Here is a 22,492-nt window from a genome sequence, read left to right on the forward strand (position 1 = left end):
CATGATGACAGACTGGAGTGCTTTGGATGATCGAGGGCTACAAGAGCAACGTGCAGGCCGGGACGTACAGAACTGACAAGTGACTGCTTGGTGGAAGAATCGCTACATTCATTGATCTGAGCTAATCATCGTCAAGATAAACGTGGCCGATAAATACAACACAAGCATAGCGCATGGACACAGGTGATCTGACATCGATCAAAACCTGGCTCCCTGCCGCGCCCCCGCCTCTCAAAACTCGCCAGCAAAAGCTCTCTTCGCTGCATGTTTGTTCAACTTCAAGCTCCCCTCCTCCGTCGAAGCCTTCCTCAATTGCTTCGAATGTTGATCGAAAATCAACTTGGTCAAACCTGAGAAACTGCTCCGTTGCCTGCCACGAATGCCCTCGTCGTCTTCTGATGATCCTCGCACAGGTTCGTCTGTCAAACTGCCCAGGGGACCGTACCGGGGCGAGCGTGGAGAGGAGCGTGAACGATCCGTCGGTGAGACTGGAGCTTCTCCGACTTGATGTTCCTGCCATCGTTCAAAACGCTTCAGATCGTCTCCTGACAATCGTTGCAATATGGAGCCGAGAACTAAGATTGTCGCAAATGTATTACGGTATCTGAGATGGGTTAGACCAACGACACGTGGTCTTGTCACTGACCTGCTGACTTTGGAGAGCAAGTCCATGGAATTTGACATTGACGGGAACCTTGTATGGTTCTCTTCGTTCTCCTTGTCGACGCCGCGCCAAATGGCAATCATATCGGCGTCATCCCCTCTCACCGCTCTGACGTCGCGTTCTTGTACTGACGACCGCATTAGACCTGCCTTCGATCGGATACTCACCATTCCTGTCGGCTCGCAGAAGCATCCTCGCTACGCCCTTCTCCATACTATCTAATAGCATCTGCCTAGCTTCAGCTTCAAGCTGGATGACCAGTTTCATGAGTTTCTTAAGCATTTCCGTCTCAAGCTCCTGGGCTTTGGCTTCGTCCTTCAAGTACGCCTCCTCTTCTTTCGGATCGGACCCGATGCGCTGGAAAGAACTCGGTCGAGAATTGCGAGAGGATATAATGGCCTCGACATCCCTGTGAGCCTTTTGGACCATGTTCTCAATCTCGTTCAGAGGTTTGTCCGGCCAATGTTCCTCTATACGATCCTTCTCCTCCTTCATGATGTCTCGCCATGACCCGGGATGCAACAAAGGCGCAGAGGTATGATGATCCAACTGCTTCCTCTTTCCATTGTCAGTGTGCTTTGTTTGATGTCTCGCATGAGCTTTCATCACCGGAATCATAGGAGAAGATACGGCGCCCAAGCCCTCAGTCTTGATGTGCGGTCTCTGTTTCCGAGTGTCGGCCTCACTTGCGGTGACGACCGTCTGCGAGCTCGATGATTCTGCGCTAGGAGGTTCGGATTCCGATGAAGCTTGGCCCATCATGCGAGACTTTCGCTCATGATACGTGGGATCCACCTTTTCCGCTTCGATCTTTTCTCCTAGTAGGCGAACGCGCATTTCAGCATAAGATTCGTGCGCGTGGAGGATGAAGTCTGAGTGGGCCATAAAAGCTTGAGGGTTTCGCTGTCGATCGCGTCGGAACCGATCGCGAATTTCGCCTCGGTTTGAGTATGTACTGAGCTAGAGGAAGCAGACGGGGTGAGTTTACAAAAACTGTCAGGGTAGTTTTGGGCTCACTAGACCAGTGATGGTTTGGACAGCAAACGATGTGACAATGGGTACGGCCATTAGCGCGTAGACCACAAAGACTATACGACCAGCTGGAGTGGTCGGCGTGTAGTCGCCAAATCCTGCATGACAATAAGAACACTTGTTGCAGAGCAACATTCATCGGGACTTACCGATTGTCAGCGAGAGGACCATGACTGCGTAAACGGCGTTGCTAATGGGGCATCAGCTGATGACGACAACAAGGAGGTCTTTGTGAGCCTAACCCATAGCCCCAGCCTTCGAGTCCATTAAAAATGGCAGCACCTGCAACCCAGAAGATGACCAGTGAGATCGCGCTCCACATGAGATCCACAATCTGATTCATCCTATGTGCGCTGAGTGAGCAACGTCCAAAGCGACCGTGAGTAGGGCTCACAACTCCTCCCTGGAGTTGATCTCGTAGATCAATGACATTTCTTCCAGCAATGTCGCCTTGGGCCTCAACAAGTTGGCCTCACGATGCATGGCCTCTTCGTATTTCTTCCGCCATTTCTCTCTTCGGACTTCTGCACGGGATTGCATGAAGCTGATGATCAAGGCAATCTCGTTACCCAGCTAGCGAGCGATGATGAGTGAGCGATACATGCCTTCTATACGTCACGACTCACTTGAGAGATCGTCAGGACGGAGAAGATGAAGACGAGGACCTTGCCCGCTGTCGTTGTAGGCACTAAGTCTCCATAGCCGATTGTCAAGGCGGTTTGGGTGGAAAAGTCTGAATTTGGCACGTCAGTATCATGAAGACAGGCCGTCACTTACAGATCGCATCGGAATAACTCCAATGCTCTATCCTCGAAAATGCGAGTGACTGGAATCCCAGAACGACCATGAAGACAGTCACGGATAGCATGAACTTTCGGCCTTCAGCACGGACGTCGACGACATCTAAAGGGTTCTCCTCCTCTCTGATGTCGTACCCGAGAAGAAAGTGCAGGAGCAAAGCCAGCGAGATGGTGCCTGCCACGATTACCGACACAACTGCACACCAAAATCCTTCGCTGAATGAATATCCGGGCTATGAATGCGATATGAGCTTCATTATTTGATCCTCGCGGTGACATACCTTTCGCGTGATCAAGGCTCCAAAGATAGCCAAGTTGAGCAGAGCTACCGCCGTCTTTCCTATCCATAGAAAGGTTGAGAACAAGGTTGAGTACCTGGACCATCCTGGTTTCGAAGCCGAGAATCTGATCAAGAGAAGCACGTTTGCTATGAGGTTTAGGCCTAGTCCAAGTGCGGAGAGAGCGATACAGGCTTTATAGTCCGGCTGGATCTGCCCATCTATGTAGTACCACCTCTCCTGAGGCGTGGTCAGTGCTACTCGGTCGTCATTGTCTGAAGGAATTCACGCTCAACGCCGGAATATCCATCAATGTTGAAAAGGGAGCAAAAGTGGCCGCGATCAATGGACAATACTTTGCGAATGAGCGGATTCTCCCATCTGGCGAAAGGTGACGGTCCAACCACTTGTTTTGATCGGCATTGAGTTCCGCAAGGGCATCGTTATCTTTCATATGCTTCTCAGTGCTAGACCGCCCTTTCTGATCCTGGCCACCGTGACGCTCGGGGTGACGTCGATCATGCTTCGACTTGTGGTGCTGGTGGTGGTGGTGGTGATGCTGGGATGTTTGTTCCTTCATCGTTATATGTCCATAGCGATGATCTTCAGATAGGATGTATGTACATGCTATCCGCTGTGGGCTCCCATAGCGACTCCATGGGTCCAGCTATTCTGGTCGACCCTTGTAGTTCAATATCAAAGAGTCGGCTTGATCTGGTCTCGCAAAAGGTATGATGATGATGAACGGAGGCTTCTTTACGTAAACTCTTTGTGTTTTCGGATCCGAAAACTTCGCGCACTGACTGGGGGATCCCATCTACTCACCTGGCCTTGTAAACAGATCTTACTTTGTTTGAAGAAAGACATAGGCAGGAGGTAGCCCGTCCAACAGCAAAGTGTAGAAGAAGCTCAGAAGTACTGTGCAAGTGTGGTATCCGGTAGAGGCGTATCCCGAACGAAACATCAAGAAGACTCGCCGAAAATCTCCATCACATTGGTGGAAACATCCGTTCCGGGCATCCCATGGCTCAACAACAAGATTATTACCCAGGCGCTTCTGTTCTGCACTCAGGCCTCGGACTCAATGGACAGATCATAGATCATCATGCCCAGTCAGCTGGTCTGAGCTCAATGCCTTCGGCTCCGTCGGTTTTGAGAAAGCAGAATGTGGCTTGTGATGCTTGTCGAGCGAAGAAGGTTAGGTGTCAAAGGTCATCCACAGCAGAACGGGTAAGCTGGCAATCTTTCGCCCAATATCAGCTAAGTACCGTACAGTGTGCTCAATGCATCAACAAGGAAGTGGAGTGTACGAGCCACTACATTGAGCAGCTACAATCGAAAGCTCGAAGGGCCAGACGAAAGACTGGAGGAGACGCTGAATCTGGACAACGAAAGAGGTCCAGACAACTCGAAGGCGGAGATGTCTCCACACCCTTTGACGATCCAGTCGCGCTGCTTCAAGAAGTGTCTATGGCAACGCTGCAGTCATCATTGGGGGACACAAATGGCGAGACGAGTCGTGCTGGCAGAGAGCGGTGAGCCCGGAATCGGTATCAAAACGTACGGATCTTGCTCGAGGGCTGACGTATATCTCAGGATGAATGCTCTGCAGAATCCGCTCACGAAAAGACCCTCTGAACGCCGAGACAATCTTCTCAGATACTTGTTCTCGCCGACTCCGATCACGCATTACGATTTCGGCTACACTGATATCTCGAGCGTGGAACAATGTGCTTCGGGGACTTCCGACCTGTGGGAGGAAGATGGCGGGAGGCTATGGGCGGAAGCGCCAAGCCAAGCCCATTCGAACGTCTCCGAAGCCGACGTCACCGAGTGAGTCGTGATGCGGACCCATGGAAAGTAGCGCGCGCTCACGCATGATTTCTCCAGACTCGCAGATGACCTTTTCGAATCTTATTTTTCCATTGCCCATCCCCGTTTCCCAGCATTCAACCCCGATCAGTTCAAAGCTCAGTATCAAGAACCCGATACGCATCCTGATGGACCTGTCGATCACGCGCTCCTCGCGGTGTCTATCGCCTTTGGCGCTAGATTCTCAGATCATCCAGTAATCGAAAGCGACAGAGCTGAATGTACGGCTCGGGATGAATCTGAATTTGGAGCTGGTATCAGACCACCTAGAAGTCGGATAGTCCAGCTTCTAGTTGTGCGAGCGAGGGAAGTGGTAGAGGCGCAAAAATCCCATCGTGTGAGAAAATTGCTCAATGCGTTGATCTTGGTCAACCTAGAGTCGTTGCTGGGCCGTAAGTGCTGAAGCGTTTCGTCCAACTTCGCTGACTGCCTTGCGACCTCAGAAATACCTACGCTTGGTGATAGTCAGTCTCAAAATGGGCATATGATTTTTTCTGATGCATCCACGCAGGATATGTACCATATCACTATCAAGCGGCGGTCAAACACGTCATTGTTCTAGGCTACAATAGTCCCGAAAGCCTCCTAGCCATCAAGGACGAGAAGGAGCGCGCCACGGCCGTGTACGCATGGTGGATGATCTGTCTCGTCGATGGCTTCAGATCAGTCTTCCATCGTCTGCCGTCCAGCCTGTGGGTTGGATCTAGGCGAGCGGGTCGACATACGCTGATCCCCTTTGATGCAGAAATGAGATCAACTACACTGCACCTGATCTACCTGAGGGAGTACTGGATAAAGCAGCTGGGCCATTCGGAGAGCAAGCGGACCATGTGAGCAATTTGAGATTGTATCACGATTGTGCATCACTGACAGACTCCTCAGGCTGTGGTAAGGAGATTCTACCTACCAACAACAATCCAAACCTAACACGTATCAGGTATGGTTCTCCGCAGCATCGATGAGCTCTGCCCTGTGCCGCGACCTCTCTCGCGGTCTGTGGAATGCGACAGCGATGAAAGAAGGAATTCGGATCGCTTCTCTTCGAAGCTACATAGCTTCCATCACCACCTGGAAGGACAAGTATCTGGCTACTCTTGGTGTCCCTGAAAAGGTCCCGGATGACTGGGACTTTTTAAATGCCATCACAGCCACTGGATCCGATACGTGAGTGTGCTACGGCAGACTCCCTCAATGGTCGAGCTGACGCGCATGAGCCAGATACCTCCATGCTCTTTGGCTTGTCATTGAGCGCGCTATCAAAGACTTTGGTATCTACGAGCTCAAGCGGATGGCCGAAGGAGAGAGTGTCAGTGTTGATCCGGATCACGAGGAAATCAGGCAGAAAATCAAGGAGGAATCAGAGCGTGCTGCAACAAGGATCAACGGATTGGTGTGTCAACAAGAACAAGGACAATGCGTGGAACAAACTCATGATTGCCACAGATCTCAGTTCTGAAAGAAAATTCGTACCTACGGCTGGATCCGTGAGTTCGATCAGATCCCTGGGCCGCGTCCTAAAAGGCCACGCCTGACATGTCTCAGACTCGTTCTCTATCAGCCTATATGCGAGGCTGGTTGGTATTTTGCCTCACAAGGTCGAGCAGAATGTCAAACTTGTGTCGATGGGCTCAAGCAGTACTCTTTGGCGTACCCGTCTTTTTGGGATACTGCCCTCAACATGGAGCGAATGTACGCCTTGCAAGCCGGCGCCAATGCCAATGGCAAGGTAGAGCGTCAAAGCTTCATTGATTCCACCGAATCTAATGGCGGTCATGGGCATGTGACGCCTCTGGAGACTGTCCCGGTGAGCCTGCTGCCTCCTACTCACTCCATGAGACTAGACTGACAACGGTCGACTGTTGTCTCAGATTACCATCACGGGTCTTGGATACTCCACGCTGCCTGGCTCCATCCCTCGAGAACTGAGCCAAGATGCGGGTGCGATACTATCAGGATTTGTGCAGCAGCGTTGAGCAAATGAAGCAGTATGTATCGATTGCTCAGCCTCAGCCATCCTGAAACCGATGACATGAATGAAAATGGAAATCAGCCACTGTTTTAGATTCTCCTGGACCCAATGTTCGCTTACAACGCTATCCCTTTGGAACAACTTCCTTCCTTCCTCTCTCTCTCTCTCTCTCTTACTTGAGGATGATCATCCATCTCATTCCCTTGTACTTCTGTCGGATGGGACAGAGGATGATCTGACACAGTGGATAGTCTGGACATCCGTAGCTGATACCTCGATCCGAAGAGCAACCCTCTTGGCGACTCATACGGTCACGGTCACTCAACCCTGACATCTTGATCAGCTTCAAATAGACTAAACCAGTTGAGAGTCACAGTCAAGAGCCGCTGGGATTTTGCGTCCTTGTGACTATGACAGCTCTGTCCACTAGTCAGATCACGACCGCCAGCAGTTCACCGGGTGCTTCATCCAATTCGACGCTCCCCTCCACTCGAGCATCCGCCGGTCCTTCACTCCCTCGTCATCAAATTGAAAAGGCCCGCTCGCGTACCAAACGATCGGTCACCAGCCAAACAGCCTCGTCCATCGACCCATCCTCCTCTCTTCCCTCTGATCCTCCCGCACAAGCCTCCAAAGAAGCATTCGCGGTCAACGCATTCAAGTCAGATCAATCGAAACAACAACTTGTCGAAGCACTTCGATCATACGAACTTGATCAAGCTCTTCGTAGTATCTGTGACAACATTTCACTGGTCAATGAAGACGGTAGGATGGTCAAGTTGACTCTGGTCGATCCTGTCAAGTGGGCGAAGGAGCGAGCGGAGGAAGAGAAGATCGTAACGAAGCAGACGGCGAGTATTGGAGAGATTCGCGATGTAGCTGAGGCGGACGAAGTGGAGAACAATCTCGGAGGAGAAGAGACTTCCAGCGGGACCGCGGTAAAGGTCGATCACGGTCAAGCTCCTTCGACGAGTGATTCGTTATCTACAGATGGTGCCGGCGGAATCAACCATGTCGTCGGGGACGATGTCGATCGACTTCTAGCTGAACAAGAGGCGAAACGCCAGAAGAAGAGAGGGAAGAGGATCAGGCAACTTCAACGTAAGAGAAGTATGATGCTGGACGCATCTGCCCTGGAAGGTGAAGTTCACGAAGAACGGCCTGAGGTTGATCAGGTTGAGTCCTCGAATCGTGAGGATCTGGACACCGGATCATCTGCAACCGTTTTCATCGAGGCACCCTTGGCCGATGTTGCAGGTCCAGAACAGGAGTCAGAAATCAAGTCACAGACTGCCGCCGCATGTTTTCTGGCCAGTGAAGAGCATCAAGCAGCCACAACCATTGCTGAGAATACTGCGGATCTGAGAGCGCAGGTCATCTCCCATGTATCTGGGATCATCGAGCCTGTGTCGGAAGTCGACAGTGGGCAGCAGGGTCAACCGTCATTGGGAACGCATCCGGACAACTTCATCACGGCTCTCAGACAAGATGACTCAGACACTGCAGACACGACTCGTCGCTCTGAGCACAGCGACAGTCCTGGATTCACCGAGGTCGTCATCAGATCAACGGAGAACCACAGCGATAAGGGCAACACGTCAGCACGAAAAGGCGACGTTAGTGTCTCGATTCCGGCTCCGCCCCCAACTCTCACGTCTACACTCCCCAACATTCATTCGCAGCCCGGCCCTTTCGTTCTCAATGACGATGCATCCCCACCTCTGTCGGCAAATATCGCAGCGAGACCTCGACCAGATGTCAGTCCTTCGCATATCGACCTGTTGCCAGTCCTCATCCCTGATGAATTCGAGAGCACGTTCGCAGCTGTCATCACGCATGATGCCGAGTCATCTGATCAGACGTCCACGCGCAGCCTAGCCTCTACAGAAGTTTCTTCGACCTTCCAACTTCCCGAATCTGCCCCTAGAGCCAGCAGCGATCTGCAAGTCGAAGTCTCTACAGAATCTGGGTTCTCCGAACACTCTTTCGACCGTTCCGATCGTCCGATCCCATTGCGAAAAGACACTCTTGAGTCTACATCTGATCTTGACGAGATTGGGACGCCAAAACTCACAGGTCCAGATCTAGCTGTCATCTACGAAGCCGAAGAACCAGAGCCTTCACTTGTTCCTTCCATCGTGGTCGAGCAAGAGTCACCACCTCACCCACTGCGTACATCCATCATTGAGTCGGCCATTGCTACCGCCCCGACCGAGAGTTTCCACCCCCTTGCATCGTCTTGGACCCTTTTCTACTCTTCCACCGCGTCCGCTTCGTCCGCTTCGATCATTCCCTCCCGGGCCAAAGTGAAAGGCGCAGCGGAATACTCTCACGGTCTATTCGACCTCTTCTCGTACTCCAACCTTGAAGATCTATTTGGAGCTTGGAAGGCTCTCAGACGACGTATCGCGATGATCAAGCAGAGACCTATCGAGGACGAAGGTAGAGGCGTCACGAAAGGTTTGGAAGGACTCGGTATTGCATTCATGCCGGATGATGCCAATTTTCACTTCTTCAAGACCGGTGTCAAGCCAATGTGGGAAGATCCAATGTGTGCGAAGGGCGGCAAGATCATGGCGATTGGTACTCTGGCGCAGGTGAGTGACGTCGCTTATCAGTGGCAGTGGGGAGACGTAGACGGCCCAAGGAGGCCATAGGAAAAGCGAGCCCCAGTGGTTCGTTGTGCCTGTATTCATGCTGTGATCCGGCGATGTGACAACGCTATACGATGCAATAGCTTCAGTCGCTGACTGTCCTTCGTAGCTCGATCTTACCTTTCAGAAGATCGTGCTACTACTTTCGGGGGATATCATAGGCAACGAGGTCCCCAGTCCACCTGGATCCTTCGTCGTCGGCGCTGTTCTTTCCAAACGAAAGATGAATTCCCGAGTGGAAATCTGGCTCGGGGGTTCCAAGGCTCCACCTCTCGAATGGGTTCAAGCGATGGATCGCTTCGTCAGGAACGAGGTCCCGGAAGTCAAGTGCTTCCCTTATCGGTCTTTCAAGCCGCAGGGATAGTCCAGATTACGGAAAGGAATTGGGCAAGTCGCGGGATGGTTCTGCCTGGTTCGGGAACACATGAGGGGAGGCGCGCGCTGCTCCAAGACATATCATGGGGAGGGTGGACAGAGCGTTGATAGCATTTGCGTGGCACTGTAGCATAGAGAGATAGATACATAACAGCGTCCAGTCGGACGAAGAACCGCTGAGACCTTCAACACATGCCATTTCATCATCATCATGCGGTGTCCCAAGTGCCACAGTGCCACATCTGATGACAGTGCCAAACGCGGACTCTCGACCTTCGAAATTCTCGATCCGAGCTGGATTCCCTCCTCCCTTTCTTCATTGTTCGTTCGACCGTGTTACACACACAGACTCTGGACAGCTTCGCAATCGAATCGCTGTCCAGCGATCAAGAAGACAAATCCACACTCGACATGTCCTGATACTGTGAGTCTTACAATGCCTTGTCATCGGCTCTTTCTTGCCCCCTCCCCCCCAAGCCCTCCTTCGTCCTCACCAAGACACCGTGCTTTGGCAATGAAGACTATCAATTGTCGCCCCAGTCCTATATTGTTTCATGAGGATTGACTAATGCACAAGCCAAACGATGCGCACTGAGCCAAAGCACGGGATGTTCGTTGTTCAGCACATCGGGTGGAGGTGACGTTTGTTGATGGGTCTCTGCCGCCCATCAACATCATCGCTCTCCCCCGGTAAAACACGAACCATTCTTTCCCTTCCCCCCCTTCCTCCCTCCTCTTACACCTCCTCGGGCACACTATTGTGAAAGGCATGCCAGCGTCTTGACAAGTCTGTGAAGTTCACTATCTGCACCGCCGTCACTGCATACCCTCAACATTTTGTATGACGTGTGGCTTTTGTTGGAATACAATGACAACGGTGCTGATCCCTTGTGCTTCCTAGTCTTCACTCGCCCAGTATCCGACGTTGTCGCTTACCTGGTTGAGCTCGTCATCCTTTGTGATATTGTCACCTCGGCGCTAGCCTCGGCATACAATTGCTTCGACTAATTCTGATAAGAAGGCAGCTACTTCAAGGTAAGTCAGGCTCCCCTCTCTCTGCCAGTCTCCAAATGTCCGTTTCACCTCATCCATCCTTTCATCCCTTTCGTCTACCCAGGAGAATTGGCTTCAATCCTGCCAGGAGGTGGTCTCCTCACGGCGACTATGTACCGGGAGAAATGCAGGCCTTCCCTCAATTCTCCACAACTCCACAACGAAAGCAAGGACGAAGGCTCTGAGTCTCCACCCACGTCACTCCGTAGCCTCATCCCCTCTTCATACCACAACTCGAACCCCGCATAAAGACCCTGTACTTCATGACACCTGCGACCCACTTCCGATCCCACTCACTACACGTCGTATTTGCCCCGAGATGATTTACATTCCATGCTAAAACTGACCCTTCGGGGGATGAAGTTAGTATGTATCATTAAGAACGGCCAGCTGAGGGCTACGACCTTTTCCCTTTCCTGCCTTCTCTATGTCATTAGCTCTATGAGGGTTTGAGGAGGACGCTGACGTCTCTTGTCAGGTCTCCGCCCCTCGACGAGGGAGTTTTCGTCGGAAATCTCGACATCGGTCTATCTCGTTCGACTCGTACTTCGAAGGAGAGATCATGACACCCGACTCCCCTATCGACGCAAAGTCTCCGCCACTATGGGCAGACATACCAACCGCGCTGAAGGACGGGGTGCCTATGCTGAAGATGACGAGTCGAAAGATCAAGCAATTGATCATTCGGATACACAAGGGCAGTATCGTCTGGGGCAGCAGTAAAGGAACAGAGGGTGAGTGAGGCTCTTCGACCCTCCTCGAAACCCGCTGATTGCCCTTGCAGTACCAATCAGCTCCATCAGGGAATTACGCTTGAACCAGCCTCCCACGGGAGACTTTTCGTCTTCCCGCTGGATCACCGTCGTCTATGTCCGGAACCAACAGTGGAAAGTCTTGCACATGAGTGCCTTGACAGACGACATGTATCGACTCTGGGTAGACACGTTGACCTTATTGGTCTCGGAAACTTCAGACCGATTTGTGGCTCAAGTTACACCCAGTGATCCAGACATGATGTGGATAAGACAATTGTGGCCTGCGGGAGCGAAATGCATTGATTTTCAAACTGCTCAAGGACTTTGCGGAGGTCTAGGATTACTTATCTCGTCGGATCTTGAGGCGGAATACCGGGTCAGCTCATTAGGACTGATCCGACGCGCCAGCTGACAGAGGTACAGAACCGGTCACTGGATTGGACGGCGTTTAGACATTTGGTCAAGAATGCTCAGACTCGACCGGAGTTTGCAGCTATCTACGCGGAGCTCACTGCCGAAGGTCCACTAGATCGAGAACGTGTCGATTGGTTCCTCAGAACTGTTCAAAAGGTGAGCACGCGCCAGAAGCCAATTCTCAGCTCCAATAATGATGGAACTTCCACAGCTCGATCCCGCCAGCATCTTTGAAGAATTTGCCGACGGCGAAGTGTGGTCAGTCGAATCACTAACCGACTTTTTGCTGTCACCCCACAATCTTCAATCGTTTACCTGTGACATGACCAAGCCTCTATCGCATTACTTCATCTCAAGCTCGCACAATACATATTTGGTCGGGGAGCAGTGGCGCGGAGAGAGCACGGTTGAAGGGTACATTCGGGTCTTGCTGGCTCGGTGTCGATGCGTCGAGAGTAAGCTTAGGCTCATCCGGAAACTGCATGGGCTGACACGGCGTCCAGTGGACTGTCACGACGGAGAAATCGAGCCTCAAGTGTTTCACCGGATCAGTCTTACGTCCAAGGTTCCCGTCCGGGACATATGTCAAGCCATCAACAAGTACGCGTTTGTGACTTCGCCATACCCCGTCATCATTTCTGCAGAAGTCCACTGTGGTCTTGAACAGCAGGAGAAGCTGGGGTCGATCATGCGGGAGATTTTTGGCGACAAGCTCGTTAGTGCGCCACTGGATGAGACCTGGACTGGTGCGGCAGATTTACCTAGTCCAGAGCAATTGAAAGGGAAGATTTTGCTCAAGGTGAGCTTGCACACTTCTAAGTGGCTGTCGAGCTGACATGTGCCAGGCCAAGCCACCTCCCCCGCCTGAGCTGAAATCCACACGTCCGAGTCTTCAACCGAGCCTATCGACAGATTCTGCCACGTCTTCGACCGAGTCTGATTCTGGTATCGCCCGTCTGGTACGGCGACTGAGCGTGACGAGCAACAATGGGGATCGTCAGCCGAAGGCTTTTCCCCCGATTCTGTCGGATCTGCTAGTCTATACCCAAGGCGTCAAGTTTCGCGGCTTCTCCAAGCTTGTCGACTATGCGAAACATCATCAATTCTCGCTTTCTGATCGGACAGGCGGAAAAGTCGCCAAAGAGCATCAGGTCGACTGGATCAAACATAATTTCACGCACTTGTCTCGAGTGTATCCTCGACCTGCCCGAGTCACGAGTGGCAATTACGATCCTATTCCCTTTTGGATCGCTGGATGTCAGCTGGTGGCTCTGAATTGGCAAACAATCGGTGAGTTCAATTGGACAGTCATTTGGAACTGACGCTGCAGATGAAGGTACAATCCTTAACCATGGCTTGTTCAATGATACCCTTGGATACGTTCTCAAGCCTATTGCACTCCGCCAGAAGGTTTCTGAGCCGCTCCAACGGTATCGTCTTCGGGTCCACCTCGTCTCGGCGCAACGTCTCCCACCTTCTTCCGATATCGAAGTCGTCATCTCGTTGATCCCTGCACAGAAGAATGAACCGGATCCCCCTGATCGATCGACCTGCACCATCTCTGGACCGACCTTGAATCCGCATTGGAACGAAGTGTTCTCCTGGGATCTCAACTCCACCGAGTCCACTTTGGATCTTTCCTTCCTCCATATCAAGGTCAACGCTCAACAATCTCGGTCCGGGATCCGTGACGGTCTGCTCGCACAGTGGATCAGACCTCTTGGAAGGACACCGAGAGGGTATCATCATTTGCCTCTGTACGATGGACTGTTCTCAAAGTACGTGTTTGCAACGTTGTTTGTGAGGATAGATCTGAATGAGGTGTTGGTGGTTTGATGCAGTGTTCTGCGTAGATTTGTAGAGTTTCACATGACCAGCCATGACATGACGACCTTCTGACATTCAAATGGACTTTGTCAAAAGATTACCATACCTTGCAGTGACAACCCTGATGAGAAACGAGCTAGGTCTGTTGTCCCAGGCCGCACGCTGTATCGCATTCGATCTCAAACCCTGCTCACGCATCCAAGGGAAGACCCATCCATTCTCTCCCGTCTCTCCCTGCTTGCTTGCTTGCTTGCCGTGTTCAAGCCTTCATCTTTAGCACCCCCTCACAGACCCAGCCTCGCCCTGATCATCCCCCAAAGCTCCAAGAAATCACTCTTGATCTCCTCCGTATTGAATGATAACTCTCCATTCTCCCATGATTCCTTGAGTAACGGCCAAATATTGTAGTAACCCATCAACCCGATCGCGATAAATCCAATGAGGTAGAGGATGGGATGAATAGACGTATCGGCCGGTCCGGCTCCAAATTGAGAATCTGGAGGGAGACCGCCTTTGACTCCAGCGCCTGTGGAGTGAAGTCGAGCCGGGAGATTGCCTGTAGTTCCGGTCCCGGAGGAGGAGGATGAACCAGCAGCGTTCGCGTTAGCGTTGGTGTTGGCGTTTGAGCCTGCTGGTTTTCGATTACGGAGATCTGACATGGTGGGGAAAAGAGCAGGAAGGGGTTGCGTAGAGAAGTAAGCGGGGCCAGAAAATGGTTCAAAAGGTGATCGACGACGACGACGACTGAGGAGCAGAAGAAGGCAGCAGGCTCTCGGTTCCTCCCTTCCTTACGGATGGATACGTTGGACTGAGCTTGGTAAAGCGATATGACCAAAAGTAGGGATTGTGACCGGTGTGAACAGTGGCTTAATGTCGCCATGCCAGCGAATGGGCCATTTTGAGTAGAAAAAGGTCAATAATAATTGGCATAGTCTCAATCGGCAGTGTATACCCCAAGCATCAACCTCCGTCCAAGTAGGAAAGAACGTCGACATTCCATTGTACATCTCGCCAGACAAACTTGTCAGTGGGACGTCAATAGGATCTCGAGATGGAGCTCAGGGTTTTCGCCGCTGCAGAAGCTGGTCCGTCATCCCCTGTTCGGAGGACCCATCCTGTCAACCGTGAAGTCGTACCGTTGAACCAAGTCTCCCTTGATGCACATAGCATAGATCATGTGAGCGGGTCTCGCAACATTGCAAGATAAGCCGTAGCTGACCTATTAACCTCTGTGGGCGCTCAGGACATTGCACTGCTCGTCTCTGATTGGCTTCATTCACAACCTCATTCCTCGCTTGCTTCGACATTCGACCAAGAAATCTTAGGGTATGGGGCGGCGGGGAAAGCCAAAGCTGAGGAGATTGAAGAGGTGGAACGAGCTATCTTGGGTGAGTTCTAGCCCTTCTTCTTCTTCTAGGCATACTCGGATGCGTGCTCACACGTTCTGACGCCAGATGGCGAATGGTCCGCTATCGAAACGCTGATTTCGAGACCGGGCCTCGTTCGACCTCAGACGCAACGTGCTTTCATGTACATGTGTTATAGGCAGCAATTCTTGGAGCATGTGGATAATCGTAAGTCGATGGTCGTCGACCACCTGAGGGATGTAGCATCGCTGAAGTCTCGCTGCTGCTGCTGGTGCTGCTGCTTTACAGGCGAATTTCAGAAAGCCTTCAGTCACTTGCAAAAACGTCTGAAACCCCTGGAACATTACCAACCTTTCCCTTATGATTTCTACAACTTGTGCTATCTCACATCGGCGGGGACAGTACATGACGCACCTGGTCTACGAGATTGGGGAGGGCCAGCACCTGAGCGAGAGAAATTGGTAGGGATGTGGAGAGATCTAGTGGAATCGAGCGGGTCCACGAGAGAAGGAATGAACGATGAAGAGGGTCGAGCGATCAGAGCACCTCGAGGAAGGTTGTTGGAACTGTTCAAGCAAGCTGCCGCTTGGCAAGTTTCCAACGTCAGAATGAAAGGGAAACAACCTTGGACCGTTAGGTCGTAAGTCCCTTTAGCTCATACGTCTCGCATTTCGCCTAATGACGTCCCAGGTTGCTACACGACTTTGAGATTCGAAGCATTTCGAATCACCTTCGACTTCGAGTCAAAGGGCACACGGCAAACATCAAGTGCCTCGCATTCATTGGCGGCAACGAACGGCTGGCAGTAAGCGGTTCAAGGTAAGATCACCGACCAACTTGTTTTCTGCGCTCCCGCTCCAAGCTGATCATCGCGGCCCCAGCGACTGCACACTCCGTATTTTCTCAACCGTCACGGGGCACACGCGACATATCCTCACGGGGCACACGTCGAGAATATGGGACTGCTCAGTCTCACAGACTGGCAGCTCGACCGATGACCAGCGTCTCGTTGCTAGTGCTTCTGGGGACGGTACAGTCCGGGTGTGGTCGTCCACAGGGGATTGCCTGGCGACCCTGAACGAAGATTGCGGAGATGTTTACAGCGTGGATTGGAGACCGGGTACAGAGGTGAGATCGAGTCACAAACACAAAAGAGATCTGAAACTAACGACCGACCTCCCAAACCAGAGGCAACTCGTCTCTGGCTGCTATGACCGTATCCTTCGAGTCTGGGACGTGGAGCGACGACACGAGATCAGAACATTCTCAGGCCACACGCAGAGTGTTCTCGCCGTGGCGTTCGACCCTGTCGGCAATCTATTGGCCTCGGGGTGAATAGCAATGTATGTGCAGTCGACTTGATACTGATCTACGTGATTCTGCAGATCCAAAGACCGCCATGTTCGTCTCTGGGATGCCGTTGGAGGCGTCTGCACCTCTACCATACCGGCTTGCCTTGGCGAAGTGACATCTGTAGATTTTGATTCGACCGGAAGATATCTTCTGGCGGGTAGTAAAGATAACTCGAATCGATTATGGGATCTGCGGATGGTAAGTTTGCGATTGGCAGAGGTGTACCTGTCAGCTAGCTAACAAATGTTTAGCAACGCCATCTGTACCGCTATACAGGACATCAAAATACATCAAAGAACCTCGTTCGGTGTTCGTTTGCTGGACCAAATGACTCGTTCATCATCAGTGGGTCGGAGGACGGCAAAGTCTATATTTGGGATCGGGACCAAAGTGTCACATCCCAGGATGGGACCACACCAGCGATGATGACGGCTGATACAACATCACTTGGCACCCTGAATACTGGAGCCTCAGCAGACACTGCGTCACCGGCATATTATCCCCCGAGAGACTCTCGTCAGTCGTCTAAACCCCCTGGAATATCGGGCGAGATCAATGTTAAGGCGCATAACACTCTGCAACCTCTCGCGGCGGATGGAGCGAGTCCGTCAGATATTTCCGATACGTCCTTCTTGCTCGTTGATCGGGGAGGCGGCCCGCCAGGGACGGTATTTGATATCGCTTGGATTGGAGATGGGGAGATGATGAGTGCTGGGGAGGATGGAACGGTCATGCTCTGGGATACGGTACAGCAAGATGATCAGGCGGATTAGTTAGGCAGGCAGCAGAGGGAGAGGGAGGGAGCACGGTGCATACAGACAGACGCTTTGACACGAGAAGAGTGGTCTCACGGGGGCGTTGTTGAGTCTGAGATCATTCGACCACGCAAACACCCTGCTCGTCTGGTCATTCGGCAGATCACCATGTGGAGATCGACATCAGCCGAGTTGCCCCTCCGAAACTATGACGTCTAGACCAAACCGTTCACTTATGGCCATACCGCCTTAGATCCCGCACGACCTGTCCGTCAGTCCGCTATCACTTCGACGTCATGATATAGTAAATGGCATGTCAACAATTCAACGCTGCGGCGCGGACTCACAGAAGCCCCCCCCCCCCCCCCCCCCCCCATCAGTCGGACTTTGGACTAGCACAGATCTTCTGTAGACTAGTCAAAGGCTGTCCGAACAAACGCTGAAAGGCATAGGGAAAGCATTGATCCCGCCGCCCGACTCTGAGCTTTTGCAAACTCTCACAGTCGACCCGCGCGCGCGCGGGAATTCCAACGCGTCTTTCCTTCAGCGGGAAGAGTGAATTCCCTCCCGCATTGTAGGTGGGTGGTGGACGGCGTGCTTGGACTCGCGCATTGGGACATGCTGTGGGACAGGAGTAGCAAGAGTGCAAGACTTGTGCTATTGAAATGGCGTACCCAGCTTGGCAAGCCTTTTGCCTGCTTGGGGGCGAAATGATGTGTGATCAGATCACTTGGCAGAAAGAGTCATGGCCAAGAATGATATCTGAGAGGCCCTCTGTTTCGTTTGCTGCTGCTCCACAGCTCCAAGATCCTCCTAGTGACCACTAGTCTATCCATGGCCTGCGCTGTTGCCAGCGGGCCGAGAGCCGAGAGGAGAGGAGAGCAGCCCATTTTTGACCCGCTTAGAAGCTATCATCATGGGTTGTTGTTTGACATGATATCAATGGATGAGCAGGGATACGCCAGGACGCGTCTAATTTTTTTTTTTGGGCTCCTGTTCTTTTTCCAGGCGTTTGCTCCCTGGAATGGGTCCTATTCTGAGCCGCTCATTCAAGGGCTGCTGGGCTGCTGGGCTGCTGCTCCTGCTGCTGCTGCTGCTGCGTGCATAGGGTGTGGCTTCGGATAGCAATCTAAGGGCCAAATTGATCAGGGCTGCAACTTTCTCATACACTACTACCACTGCTCTGTTTTTAGTAGTGTGTATACTTCTCCATTTTTGGGTCGATCGAGCTATTGTGAACCTGTCAAGTTTGGATCATCTCAGTCAGGTCACACTTACTACGACACTGTGCTGCTGCTGCTGCATTCCAAGGGAGAGAGAGAGAGCAGGTGCAGCTACAGCCAGCTCACTCCTAGGACCTTGTACATCCAGCGAGGGTGCCGAAGAAGGGGGCGTGTGCGAACTCAACTCCGACGTTTTGATCGCAACTCTGTCCTCCCGTGGTTTCTATTGTTCAAGGGCGACGAGGAGAGAAAGGACCATCTCATCATCGCCCAGCATACAGTATAACGACCATCAAGTGATCACAGATCTGGTTTCATTTGTCCTCCGCCCACACCTTACAGCTTGGGCTCGCATGGACAATTAGTGTGTGGATAGTTGCACGACAAAACGGACAATATTGCAATAGACGAATTATCTCAACCCTCACCATCGGTATCAACAACAACAACATCAACCCCAACTGTTCAAGTCACACTCTGGGGCCCCTTCTTACATCACAACATATCATCACAGCACGGGCCAGCATCGCGCTCCATCGATATCACCGCCAGGACCTCTTTTCAAAGGAAGATAACCCGGATCATCTTTCGCCCACCTTTCTCTAACGGAGATCAACTAGTGCATCAGCCGCCCCTTCCGTCTCCATTGTCCTCATTCTCCCTTGGGTCGTGACCCATCTTTGAACCTTTCTCCCTATCTGTGGGTCTTTTTGGAAGGATAAAGCCTTGCTCGACCACGAGAGCGGAAAGAAAGGGAGTCTTGAGGAAGAAGAGAGCTTTAGAGACGGCACCACTTTGACCCATCAACGGTCAGCTTTCATCACTCGAATTATTTCCAGGGACGATTACTACTCTCACTAGCGTACTGCCAAGGGGTCATACCAAGGGTTCTCGCTCGCTGTCCCGGAGATATATTCTAGCGGACCTGAAATTGCTTGGACGGTACTCTAGGTCATCGCGTCGGAGCTAGCTGCGATCCCTACACACATCGCAGACAGTCGCAACGACGAGCCAAGGATCCCTGCCTTCGACACCGTCAATCTTCGTCCACGTATTTGGGCATACTAGCCTGCTAGCCTGTCTATCAACAGTTCGGTATCAGAACAACACCATGTGAGTCTTCAACTTGATTACTCTGTCCATGTGACCTTGGGGTCGGGCTTGTTCTTCGGTTTTTCACCTCACCTCACAACGTCACAATCTAACATGTTGATGTGCTTTTGAGCCCACGCGCCTTGGCAATGAACAACGAGGCGTGTCTGTTGCCGCACTGCGCATCAGATCCTTTGTGTAATATACCCAAAACCCACCACCACAAGCGCTCTCATCTCATTTTCTGTGTGCTTCTCGTCTGTCGCGTCAGACTCATCATTGCTCGACGACAGCTGATACACCACCTCTTTCGCAGAGACTTTGAGCCGCTCGACGAGCTCGCATCATGCCGGGGTTATTGATACCCCCGGTCCCGGTAGACCATGAACGAGCATCCATGGTCCTGCCAACCATCAAATGCTCTTCCTGTGGCGATCCTATCTCACTAGCCGCGATGGCAGATCACATCTGTCGGCCACCTTCGAGGTCCGCCAAAGCATCGCGCAATCATGGTCATAGCGGGGCTGTTGGTGGATCTTCTCGACAACACGCTCAGCACCACTATGACGATTATGACGCCCCGCTTCCTTCCCCATCATCCTCCTATTCTCACTCTCGCCCCACCCCTCAATCCTCATCGCGCCGGCATGAACGCGAACGCGAACGCGCACCCGTCAGACCAGCCTATGGAGGACCATTGTCTCCACCGGGTGGGGGTCTGCAGATTCCGCCAATGTCCAGCTCGACCAGCTCGTCGTCTCGTCTCTCCCCTCACAGCGCCTCGTCGCATTCACGTTCTCCATCGCCACACACCCCTTCGCCAACCAATCCATTTTTCCCCGCTCAAGCTACTGAGCACCCAGACCAAGGCTTGTCAGTCTTCGGTCTAGGATTCAATAGTGCCAGTGTCAGACCTGAAGGACCGTTTCCAAACGATAGGCCGCTACCGGCCGGCGTATCTGAATTGTTCCCTTTGGGTGATGCGAAGGCCAGCAGCGGAGCAGGAGGAATGGCTGGCGTCGGCCGAAGAGCTTTCCAAGCGGCAGCTTGGGGAGTCACTGCGGGTGTAGCCATGGCGGCAGGTGCCAGGTCGAAGACTGCGCCGATCCCCACTGGTCAGCCGCCTTCTGTCTCCTCTGCACCCCGCTCAGCTGGTGCCATTCCAACCTCTCGACCTCCATGGGAGCAGCAGAACCATCATCCCATTCAACCGCCTCCCCGTAGCAATTCTCACTCACAGTCATCCCATCGTCCGCGGGGAGGTACGGAACCTCGTCCTGCCGATCTGTACCCACCTCGCAACGACGTGCCTCCGCGTTCCGCCTCAGCCGTCGACAAGAGGCAGCATGCCATTCCCATCACGCCACGCTCTCCTCCACGGGCAACAACCCATATCAGTCGATCAGTCGACAATAATCATGGTTATGTCCCGGTCACACGACATCAGCATAGCGGTTCACTCTCCTCTCATACGAGCGTGGGCTCGCCCGATCCCGGTATCAGCAATCTCCTGCGTTCTCGAGCCAACGAGCGGACACCAAAGACCAACACCAAAACCAACGGTGGCGGCGGTGCTTTCTTTGACCGATATAAGCAGATGCAATCTTCTAACGATTCAAGTCGAGCGCTTGGTGTCGGACGAAAGCCATCCGATCAGCATGGTCGGTCACGCCAGATCGTCGACAGTCCTCAGCCATCTGCGTATGACTTAGACGATGCCTACGAGGACATGGACGGGCCTGATTCGGCTCTACCCTGGGCCACACCTCAGCTCGAAGATTCACCCGAGATCAAGCAGAACGATAAGCTGCCTCGACAACGCAACCATCCATCCAAGCTGAATCATCAAAGACATCGACCGGGCGATAGCGAAACATCCTCGAATTCATCCGGTTCTCGTCGATACGAGGCGTCAGGGCCGGAGTCTGAGGAGATCGTCACTCCGTCGACCAGTTTCGAAGGCTTGGCTGATCGCATGCAGGGCAGCGGAAGGAGGGAGAAAGCGTCCAAAGATCGTTACGGGTACGATCACGATGATGATGATCGTCGTCGTCGAGATCCCGTGGCGCCAGCGCGCAAGGGCTCTGGCGAATCTCGTGAGAAGGATCGAAGCAAAATCCAAAAATCCAATTCCAACTCCACGATTAAAGCTCCAGGAGGAAAATCCCGTAATCCACCTGAAGATTCTCCCGACGTCCCCTCGTCACGGTCTCGTCCGACGCCCAAGACCTGTCAAAAGTGTGGCGAGACCGTCGGCGGATCACGCAAGTTCGTGGAGAGGGATGGAGTGGTGCTCTGTGAAGCCGATTGGAAGAAGATGTACCTTCCGACATGTCGAAAGTGTCAAAAACTCATCGAGACAAAGATGGTGTCCGCAGACGATGGTCAACTCAAGGGCAAATGGCACGCGTCGTGTTTCACGTGCTCCCGATGCGATAAGCCGTTTGAAGGCAAAGACTTTTACGTCCATGCTGGTCGACCCTGGTGTCAATACCATTATGCCAAGGAGACGTGAGTGGAATGCGCTACTTTCTTAGAGTATCATGTGTGGCTAACATTAGAATCTAGTGGCACGTTGTGCGCCTCGTCCAGTTGCAAGAAGCCCATCGAAGGACCTTGTATCGTGGTTCAAGGCTCCTCTAACCCCCTTCGATTCCATCCCGGTCATTTACGCTGTGATCATAGAGACAGTCGAGGCGGTCAATCATGCCGCGAAGCAATGGACGAATACTTTGACGTGGATGGGAAACGATATTGCGATAGACATGTGGGAGAAGCTCTAAAGGCCGCTTCGGCAGCAAGTGGTGGTAAAGGCGGAAGGACGCTCAAGGCGGAAAAGAGGAAGACACGGTTGGTGGACTTGCCCAGCGGTGGATGGTAGAGATGAATGGACAATGGTTCTTCCTTGCCTTTTTGGTAATCCGGGATGGTAACCTAGAACTTAGAGAGAGAAGATTGGTGGCTTTTCTCAACTTTTTAATCCTGTGTGCAGCTATGCATCTCAAGCAG

The 22,492-nt window shown here is 52.4% G+C and overlaps 8 protein-coding genes across 8 annotated transcripts; 6 read left to right on the plus strand and 2 right to left on the minus strand.

The window, feature by feature from the left end:
- Positions 1 to 231: 231 nt before the first annotated feature.
- BD324DRAFT_653796 (hypothetical protein) lies at positions 232 to 3,228 on the minus strand (the record flags this gene model as incomplete). The annotated part of the gene is made up of 11 exons (XM_022018707.1): positions 232 to 604; positions 647 to 791; positions 832 to 1,624; positions 1,682 to 1,794; positions 1,846 to 1,886; positions 1,939 to 2,040; positions 2,091 to 2,269; positions 2,323 to 2,429; positions 2,474 to 2,729; positions 2,778 to 3,014; positions 3,064 to 3,228. The coding sequence occupies 11 exons, from the start codon at positions 3,226 to 3,228 to the stop codon at positions 232 to 234; spliced, it is 2,511 nt and encodes an 836-aa protein (XP_021868041.1).
- A 294-nt stretch (positions 3,229 to 3,522) lies between these two features.
- Positions 3,523 to 6,770, plus strand: BD324DRAFT_638421 (hypothetical protein). The gene is made up of 13 exons (XM_022017110.1): positions 3,523 to 4,004; positions 4,050 to 4,309; positions 4,371 to 4,607; positions 4,665 to 5,038; positions 5,090 to 5,110; positions 5,158 to 5,338; positions 5,392 to 5,476; positions 5,529 to 5,534; positions 5,584 to 5,810; positions 5,865 to 6,036; positions 6,090 to 6,130; positions 6,189 to 6,450; positions 6,515 to 6,770. The coding sequence occupies exons 1-13, from the start codon at positions 3,798 to 3,800 to the stop codon at positions 6,617 to 6,619; spliced, it is 2,178 nt and encodes a 725-aa protein (XP_021868042.1). The 5' UTR covers positions 3,523 to 3,797; the 3' UTR covers positions 6,620 to 6,770.
- A 74-nt stretch (positions 6,771 to 6,844) lies between these two features.
- Positions 6,845 to 9,853, plus strand: BD324DRAFT_638422 (hypothetical protein). The gene is made up of 2 exons (XM_022017111.1): positions 6,845 to 9,212; positions 9,379 to 9,853. Exons 1-2 carry the CDS (start codon positions 7,026 to 7,028, stop codon positions 9,631 to 9,633), a joined length of 2,442 nt encoding a protein of 813 aa, XP_021868043.1. The 5' UTR covers positions 6,845 to 7,025; the 3' UTR covers positions 9,634 to 9,853.
- A 1,406-nt stretch (positions 9,854 to 11,259) lies between these two features.
- Positions 11,260 to 13,702, plus strand: BD324DRAFT_653799 (PLC-like phosphodiesterase; the record flags this gene model as incomplete). The annotated part of the gene is made up of 7 exons (XM_022018708.1): positions 11,260 to 11,431; positions 11,482 to 11,828; positions 11,876 to 12,022; positions 12,078 to 12,321; positions 12,370 to 12,665; positions 12,712 to 13,156; positions 13,197 to 13,702. The coding sequence occupies 7 exons, from the start codon at positions 11,260 to 11,262 to the stop codon at positions 13,700 to 13,702; spliced, it is 2,157 nt and encodes a 718-aa protein (XP_021868044.1).
- A 275-nt stretch (positions 13,703 to 13,977) lies between these two features.
- On the minus strand, positions 13,978 to 14,352 carry BD324DRAFT_653800 (hypothetical protein; the record flags this gene model as incomplete). The annotated part of the gene is made up of 1 exon (XM_022018709.1): positions 13,978 to 14,352. One exon carries the CDS (start codon positions 14,350 to 14,352, stop codon positions 13,978 to 13,980), a length of 375 nt encoding a protein of 124 aa, XP_021868045.1.
- Positions 14,353 to 14,744: 392 nt separating this feature from the next.
- BD324DRAFT_653801 (WD40-repeat-containing domain protein) lies at positions 14,745 to 17,186 on the plus strand (the record flags this gene model as incomplete). Its single annotated transcript, XM_022018710.1, has 9 exons — positions 14,745 to 14,870; positions 14,937 to 15,081; positions 15,148 to 15,267; positions 15,349 to 15,700; positions 15,751 to 15,879; positions 15,942 to 16,188; positions 16,249 to 16,391; positions 16,446 to 16,611; positions 16,665 to 17,186. 9 exons carry the CDS (start codon positions 14,745 to 14,747, stop codon positions 17,184 to 17,186), a joined length of 1,950 nt encoding a protein of 649 aa, XP_021868046.1.
- Positions 17,187 to 18,107: 921 nt separating this feature from the next.
- On the plus strand, positions 18,108 to 18,380 carry BD324DRAFT_638431 (hypothetical protein; the record flags this gene model as incomplete). The annotated part of the gene is made up of 2 exons (XM_022017112.1): positions 18,108 to 18,297; positions 18,345 to 18,380. One exon carries the CDS (start codon positions 18,111 to 18,113, stop codon positions 18,291 to 18,293), a length of 183 nt encoding a protein of 60 aa, XP_021868047.1. The 3' UTR covers positions 18,294 to 18,297; positions 18,345 to 18,380.
- Positions 18,381 to 19,829: 1,449 nt separating this feature from the next.
- Positions 19,830 to 22,364, plus strand: BD324DRAFT_653802 (hypothetical protein; the record flags this gene model as incomplete). Its single annotated transcript, XM_022018711.1, has 2 exons — positions 19,830 to 21,994; positions 22,052 to 22,364. 2 exons carry the CDS (start codon positions 19,830 to 19,832, stop codon positions 22,362 to 22,364), a joined length of 2,478 nt encoding a protein of 825 aa, XP_021868048.1.
- Positions 22,365 to 22,492: the final 128 nt, after the last annotated feature.

This window comes from Kockovaella imperatae, assembly GCF_002102565.1.
Source record: "Kockovaella imperatae strain NRRL Y-17943 chromosome Unknown BD324scaffold_17, whole genome shotgun sequence".
NCBI lineage: Eukaryota > Fungi > Basidiomycota > Tremellomycetes > Tremellales > Cuniculitremaceae > Kockovaella > Kockovaella imperatae.